At 26.2% G+C, this 8920-nt stretch overlaps 1 protein-coding gene across 1 annotated transcript in view; it reads left to right on the top strand.

Moving 5' to 3' along the window:
- The window catches only part of LOC100213536 (probable 18S rRNA (guanine-N(7))-methyltransferase), a 79517-nt gene that overhangs the window by 45751 nt on the left and 24846 nt on the right, over positions 1-8920 (top strand). Inside the window, exon 7 of the mRNA XM_065807390.1 lies at positions 6844-6940. Coding sequence (XP_065663462.1) covers positions 6844-6940 — 97 coding nt within the window. The remainder of the gene's footprint in view (positions 1-6843; positions 6941-8920) is intronic.

The raw sequence follows: 8920 nt of genomic DNA, 5'->3' as shown, positions 1-8920 counted from the left end.
TTCAAACTTGTTACAAATTTACAATTTGTAACGTTAATCTTACAAAAATATATACATAGCAATTGTCATTTATTGCGCTGTGAAAAAATTCTTTAGTAAAGCGTTCTTTAGATTTTCACACAAACCATCTATTTGTTTATTAACAACATTACTTATTTGATAAAAAATTTGACAGACAGCTATAAAATTTTTTACTGCTTATAAAAAATATTTTACATTTTCTTATTGTAATAGAATGCAGGCATTTTAAGAATTATTACATTGATTAAAAATTCCACTATAAAAGTGAAAAATATATTAAAGTAATTAATATATAAAATATATAAATTATTACATAAAATAAAAATTATTATTCAATAATTTAGAGTGTAATGAGTTTATATTTTATCAGTTAAATATTTTTATATTTTATCAATATAATTCAGAGTGTAATAATTTTATATTTATCACTTTAATCTAATCAAAAGCATTTCAATCGGGGCTCTATTTTAATTTGTTTTATAAAAATGTGCAAGTGTGTTTTATTTTAGTTACAATAATAAATATACTTTATATATATCATTGTTACTAAAATAAATATAAATATATATAAATATACATTTTTTATATTTGTTAAATTTGAATTAAAACGGCTGCATATAAACTTTTTGTTTTAAATATATTTCGATGTAATGATATATTTACACAATATTTCGCTGACCTTTTGTGGTCAGCATCATCAGGTGTAATAAAAAACGTTACAAAATTGTTACAAAACTACATAAATTAAACCTTCAAAAAAGAAGACATTACAGGCGTAAAGTAAAAATAGTTTTTTATTAAATGGTATAATGGCATCAGGTTAAATTGTTTTGAACAAAATAAATGGTCTCAAAGTTCTCTTGTTTTTATTCATTTTATTTTCACCTTTCAATTTTCTATTCTTTTTTGAAGAAGATTTTTCGTTTGCTTTTCGTATCTTCGTGTTTTTTGTTTTTTTCTTCGTTTTTTTGTGAATCTCTTTGCTGTAAAGAGCAGTAATAAAATCTTTTAAAATCATACTCTTGTTATACGATATTTATATTTGTTAAATTTGATTAAAACGGCTGCGTATAAACTTTTTGTTTTAAATATATTTCAATGTAATTATATATTTACAATTTTATATTTTTTATATAGATAATTTATATATATCATAGTAACTAAAATATATATATATATATATATATATATATATATATATATATATATATATATATATATGTATGTATATATATATATATACAAACATATATATATATATACATATGTATAATATATATATATATATATATATATATATATATATATATATATATATTCACACACATATAATATATATATATATATATATATATATATATATATATATATATATATATATATATATATATATATATATATATATATATATATATATATATTGGTGGTTTGAAGACTATTGAAGTTACTATATTAAGTTGACTGTAGCATTGGTTTGACAATCGGTGTTATATATCATTATAAATGTAGTAAAAAAATAATGGAGTTCAGTCCGCAAGAGTTTCTTAATCCTTGGAACTTTGAAAAATAGTTTTTGAAATAGCTGTAATGTCATGAGGGTAGACTTATAGGTCTTATTAAGGACTTATAAGTCCTTAAGCAGATCCCTCTCTCCATTAATGATCAAATATCACAACATTCTTTAGATAAAAAATTATTCAACTCATCAAAAACAGAATAAAAAGAAGCACTTAAGGGATCCTTGTTGGATCCCTTTAAGCCAAGACAAGTTGTGTTAATATTAAAGAGAAAAATAAAAAAATGTTTAGGCTGAATTTTTTTGAGTAAAACAAAATAATAAATGTTTTACTCGAAGCTCATCGTCTCTAAGTTAGGCAGTTTTTTAAGTGTATAAAATATATGCCAAAATCTACAGACTTTATAATTTATTCAAGCGCGTTTAATTCCAAAGAGTTTTAGTATATGATGTCATTGTAGGATTTTTTTTTGAATCAATATTATTTGTTTTTTCAGGAAGATAAAACTAAAGAATGTTCTTTTATAGAGCGCAAGAATCAAATAAAATTAAGGTTTTTATGATACATTCTTAACAGAGTTGTTAGTCCTTGGCCTTGCCTTAAGACCAAAAATTAAGGCCTTGGCCTTGAAATTTTTGGCCTTGACCTTGATTGTTTTGGCCTTGGCTTTTATAAAAAAATACATCAAATTAAAGAATAAAAAGTTTTCATTCCTAATTTTACATAATTAATTACATAATTAACATTCGTTATTTTACATAATTACTTTATTAACTTAAGACAAAAATTTAAGTCTTTTGTCTTAAAAATATTTGAGTGGATGTTGGCCTTGAAGCTCATATTCTTTGTCTTGGCCTTGTAACATGCGGCATTAGCCTTGTCCTTGGCCTCGTAACTTTTGGCTTTGGTCTTGCCTTTAGCCTTGTAACATGTGGCTTTGGCCTTGCTACTTTTGGCCTTGTTAACAACTCTGATTCTGAAATATAATATATATATAAAAAAGACGTTGATCACCTTATTATGTATTCTGAATCTTTTTCTTTTTATGTAAACAAAGTGAACCTCTTTTCTAGTTTACCTAAGCTGTTTATTGTTATGGCGTTTTTGCTCTCTTATCGAAATGACATTTTACAAGTTCTTTAATTAATAAATAATTTAAATAATAAAGTTTTTAATTAATAAATAATTTTGGTAAAGGACATCATTTCTTATTCTCTTGTTAAGTAAAATCTATAAGAGTTTTAAAAAGAATTCTTCAATATTTATAGATTTGACAAATTAAAAAACCACTTAAGTTGATGATAAAATGTTTTTCATTAAACGATTTCAATTTTATAATTTACTCGATAATGCTACACTTTTTTGCAATCTTGATCAATAATTGCTCTATTTTAAAAATGAAATAAAATAAGCAATACATGTTTTACCGAATAAATTTCATTAAATATATTCTTGCATAATTAAATAAGAATTTCAAAAATATTTGTACCCGATGAAAAGTTTGGCCAATAAATGCTGTTAATTAAACTTTCTTTATGTTAAGTAATAGAAAATAATTTTTCTAACAGAATCTTAATAAGGATAATAATCATTTACTAACACAATATAACACAAAAAATAATTCATAGCAACAGACAAGCCTAAAATATCTCAAATATTTTGTTCATATTTTTAATGCAAACTTTGCAAAGTTTAGAGAAATTCTATAGTAACTTATAATGAAAAAAAAAAAAACTTTTATATAATAATAAGTAACTAAACAAATTCTTTAGTAATCTATAATGAAAAAAAACAAACTATAATTTGATGAAAAATTTTTTTTTTAGATTTTTTGTTGAAATTCTACAATGACTTCATATACTAAAACTATTTGAAGTTTAATGCGCTTGAATAAATTATGAAGTCTGCTGATTGCAGCATTTATTTTAAAGACTTGAAGCAACTGGCTGACATGGAGAGTGCAATGTTTGAGTAAAACAACAAAGTTAGTTTTTCTCGATATGCTTTTATTATTTTGTTTTACTCAAAAAAGTTGAGCCAAAACATTCTTTAAAATCTTTTTTTTTATCATTCTCTTTAATATGAACACAAGGTGTCTTGGCACTTTGGGATCCCTTTAAACAAAACAGTTTAAAAAACTTTAACTTGAAGTACAACCCAAAAAACAAGACACGCCTCAAAAGAAAATCCACCTTACAATAAAATTGTCTCTACCAATGTTAGACAAATCTTTTTGCAATCAATAGATAAGCATTACCCACCTTCAAACCTAATGCATAAACTATTCAATCGAAACACCACAAAAGTTAGCTACAGCTGCTTTCCTTCATATCTTAAAGGACAAGCAGAAAAAAATGGTTTTTTGATGAACTTTAAAAACATCAATTTAAAAAAAGTCAAGTCTATTCAGCTGATATTATCTAATATGCTTTACCACTAGGTTATACTTCACTCCAATTGTATAACCTTTTTCTTAAACAGTTTACCATACCTTCAGTTTTCTTTTTAAATAAGATAAAAGAAGGTAAAATTGATTTGTTGAAAGTTGCAAAATTATTGATGGAAAATAATACTTTATCAAAGAATATTATTGTTTTATTTGATGAAATGTATTTGCAAAAGTGTGCAAAGTATTGTGGAGGAGAATTTATTGGTGCTAATGCTAAGAATGAACTTTATAGAAGTATTGCATGTTTTATGATAATTGGGTTAAAAGAATATATATCATGCATTAAAAAAGCTTCGCCAGTTACTAAAATCAACAGTGAGTGGTTAAAAGATAAAATTTTAAGCTGCTTAGATATTTTTAAACAAAGAGTGGTTAAAGAGTCAAAGGTATTGTATGTGACAATCATGATACTACTTAACCTAGGTTTCAACCTACTTAAAGTTATTGAAATTACATGATCAAGATGCTCAAAGTTCGTTTAGAAATTTCTAATCACAAAAAGTTTATTTATTGATATCGCACACCTGATAAAAAATGTTAGAAATAGTTTGTTAAATAGAAAAAGATTTATTTTTCCTGAATTTATTTATTTTATTTTTTGGTAACACTACTATTAGGTCTGGTGAAATTTCCTGGAAACTGTTCACGATGTTTATGAAAAGGATAAAAACTTGAATGCAAGTTTAAGAAAAACTCCTTGAATTTGCAGTAAAATTTTAGACCCAGGCAAATTTAAACAGAATGTTTAGATTGCACTTGACATTTGAAAAACTTGGCAGTTTTCATAGTTAAATAATTTTGCACAAAAGCGCTTACCAAATTGTTTCCCAAAACCCTCTTCATTCAAAGAATTGAAGAGGGTTTTGGGGAACAATTTGGTAAGAGTATGACAGAAATGTTGCCTGGAACACAAGCTTTCAATTGAGGTACGACTTTAGCAACAGAAGCTGGAGTGATTTGAATGTCTAACATGGGGAAATTAGAATGAAAAGTAGAGAATGACCTTAAGAGTCGAATTAGAAGAAAAGGTTGTTGTAAATAGTTCTGCCTTATCTTTGGGAGAGGTAATAAGATCAGTCTAATGAATTAGAGATGGAGTATTAGATCTATCTTTGTTAATGGCGCTGTTGAAGATTTTCCAAAAGTTCAAAAAGATAAGATATGAGATTTAGTGAGCTGAGAACAATGAAGCTTAGCATCTGACAGCATCTTTTTACATCAATTTCTTGCAACAAAATAAATAGGTGTTTGTTCTCAAGAGAGTTGTTCTTTTGAAAAAGATAAAAAAATGGTTAGGATTAGAAACAGCAGCTGCGTAAGAAGGTGAAAACCATGGAAACCATCTTAAGTTTATATTACACAAAATTTGAACATGGAGTAGAATGAGGCTTGACTTAGAACTGACAAGAAGGAATAAAAGCTTCCATTCATGCCTAAATCCAGGAGGTTATGTAGGAGGCACATTTAATAGCATAGAGAGAAAAGGCATCGGCCCAAAGACCACAAAAAGAATCCCAGTCAACTTTAGGGTCATAGTAAGTAGTGCGATGGTAGTGTAGAAGAAGAAGTAGGAGCTGAAAGATTTTTAGAGATCATTGCAGGTTCAGAACCACCTAAAGGAGAAGGAGAAACTGAATACAAGCTAGGGTCAGAGACACAACATAAATCAAGGAGTAAAGGTAAATAACAAAGGTCAACATAAAATTTTTTTTTTCTGATTCTGAGCAAACAATCTGTTTTTTGTATAGAATTTCTCATTTTGATTTCAAATATGCAACTGATTTTTTACTATCACATCAAGTTGTAAAGATATTTAGGTTCAAATCTTTAGTATTTGGGGTAAAGTCCTTAATATTGTCAAAAAAAAAGTTATTCATAAGTAAGTCAACCTTGGTTGACATACTTATGAATAACTTTTTTTTTACTTTTTTAAAAGAAGCGTATTTTCATAGAGATTTTAGAAAACATAAATATTTTTCCTTAAATTTTATTGACAAAAAAATTATGTGAAAAAATGCTAAAGACTCTTAAAAAAATTTCAACAGAATGTTATTTAGCTATAATACAAAAAATACTTGTTTTTATTACAAATGAATAACATTCTAGAAGTCTCTATAAAAATACGCTTCTTTTGAGACCCAGGTTGACATACTTTTGAATAACTTTTTTTTCGACAATATTAGGGACTTTACCCTAAATACTTAAGATTTGAACCTAAATATCTTTACAACTTGTCGTGATGGTAAAAAAAGAGTTGCATATTTGAAATCAAAATGAGAAATGCTATACGAAAAGCAAATTGTTTGCTTGGAACTAGAAAATTTTTTTTTGTTGTTGACCTGTGTAATTAGTGTTGTCTGAATGAGCACGCATCCCAAGCAATAAGCTATGCAGTTATCTCGGTTCTGTAAATTAAGCCAAAATCATAACTTCGGGCTCCTTATGTGGTCTTGGTAATTCTCAGTTGACAATCCACTTGACTCAAGCAGTTTTTTAAAGACATACCTTTCAACATTTATGTGCTTATAAATATATTTTGCCATATGATATAAAATATTTTTATTTTATATTGTTAAATACTTAATCATTTTTACTTTTGACTATTTTGCTTTTTTCTTTACACTTTTTTATAATTTCTTAATTTTTTTCTTTAAACATGTGGGTTCTTCTCTAACTTTTTTGAATTTTTCTTTGTTCCTTCTTTCGTGATATATTCTTGCATCATTGATACAAAGAAAACCTTAAAATTAAAGAAAATTGTAAATAAACTAGGTTCTTTATTTAAAAAACAACATTTTATTACTTGAGTTTTGAATTTGTGGTTCTAATCTTTTTATTTTCTTTTAATTTTTTTAGCATATCAGCGCTACAGTGGTTATGCAATGCAGATAAAAAATGGCACAATCCAATCAAAAGGCTCCAAACGTTTTTTAGTTCTCTTTATTCTGTTCTGGTGAGTATGATCAACCATTGAAATAAATAAAAAGTTTTTAAAAAATTATGGATAAGTAGAAGTTTTTTGTTCAGTTCATTTTGAGAATTTGATTAAGTTCCTTCAAAAACTTTAAAACACTTTTTAAACTGTATTTATTTTCGTCTGTTGCTTTTCTTTTTTGCTGTTATTTTTAAAATATGAAATAACATCTATTACCATTTAAAATATTGAAGTTATTAATAGAGCAAAAAAAAGGAAAGGGTCCTCCCAAATTCAGAAAAAACAAAAACTTTCTGCTCATAAAAACTTTAATTGCACCTAGTTTTAAATGTTTTGAAGTTATAAATAAAACAGCTTTTTTATTGAAATCATTCATTTCAATAGAAAGCAATAAAAATGCAAGATTCAAAAATCAAAAAAAGGAAAGAGTAAACAAAAAAAATGTAAAATTGAAACATTAAAAAGAAGTATATCAACTACAGTTATTTTTCGATATTTAGGATATTGTAGGCCTTGTAATGAATAAAAAACACTTAACACACAAGCCTAATGGATTTTTTGACATCATGAAATTCTTTTTAATTGCTTTTCATATTTATTTACATTATTATTTTTAAACTACTGCAATTTACTAACTTACTTCATAACTAATTTAATTAAATAAAAAAGAAAAAAAGGAAGAATATTTTTGTAGAAATATTATGATTAAAAAAAAATATAGTAGAAATATTATGGTAAAAATAGTCCTTTTTTATATTTTTATTTTATTTTCAAAATATGTTAATTTATATATGTATGTATTTTATTATATATTGAAATATGCCAATATTTGATTTTGTTCTATTTCTTGCATATAACAATTGTTTTAAGTTTTCAAAAAGTTAGCGAGTAATAAACTAAAAACATTGCAAAAACAAAAAGGATTCAATACTTAATTTTTTTAGCTGTGATTTTATGTAAATTTTATTATAATTTTTTTTTACAAAATGTTAATATCGTCACTGAAACTGCAAAACCTCATATGTGACTTTTTTGTAATTGTTCAGGAGAGAGTTAAATCTTAATAACTTTTCTTAATAATGTTTTTCAAATAAAAATCTATGTTTAGCTCTAACAATATTAGTGAAATATTTGAGTTTAGTAAGCATTGTTTTGCATTTCTCATCAACAATATTCTAAATTAAGACAGTAGGCTACCATTATTATGAAAATAAATTAACAGTAATCTGCATGTTCAATATAATGTTCACCCAAAATATAATGTTCAATACAACACTATAACCAGCTTGTTCAATAAAATGTTCAGTCAAATTGTTTGTTTCAAATTGAATAATAAAAATTATTCAAAACGTGACAACAAAAATCTGCAGTCAATGACTTTTGCAAAAATAATCAAAAATCAAATAGGCATGAGCAAGATTTTCAAAGAACTCCCAGCAATAGGCTGGTAGAGCCTACTTGAGTTTCTAGAGATGATTAAATTTCATCTTTGAAAGTTTAAGCGGGTGTGAATAAAGTCTAGTTGCCAAGAATGGACCACGCGCTGGTCTTTTCGGCATTGGCTGCCATTGGTCCGAATAGAGCAGTTTATACATAATAAGTCCTTTGGGTTTGTATAAGATGCATCTTAAGTGTGTCACTACTGGATCACCAGTTTTGTAACCAGGTCTGATTGATTTATAGTAAGACACCTGTGCGAATGACTTAAAGAAGTTGTGTGTCAAATATTTTACACTGTATTATTTTTTTTACACACGCTTCATGACAAACACCAACATAGTCACTTGGCAAAAAAAATCTCTTTATTTCTCAAAGATGTTCAATTGTACTGTGTACTGAATCTAGTTCCATCTGGGTGTGCCCTTTTTCTAAGTAGTGTTGCTCTATTGACACATTATGCTCAACTGCAATAGCTAATAAGGCATTCGATATCACTGCATTCCGGTTTTGATAGCAGCAACCATCGCTGTACAAAATTAGCCTTGTACACAAAAGGTT

This window comes from Hydra vulgaris, chromosome 10, assembly GCF_038396675.1.
Source record: "Hydra vulgaris chromosome 10, alternate assembly HydraT2T_AEP".
NCBI classification, from domain to species: domain Eukaryota; kingdom Metazoa; phylum Cnidaria; class Hydrozoa; order Anthoathecata; family Hydridae; genus Hydra; species Hydra vulgaris.
This window is presented reverse-complemented; position numbering and strand designations above follow the sequence as displayed.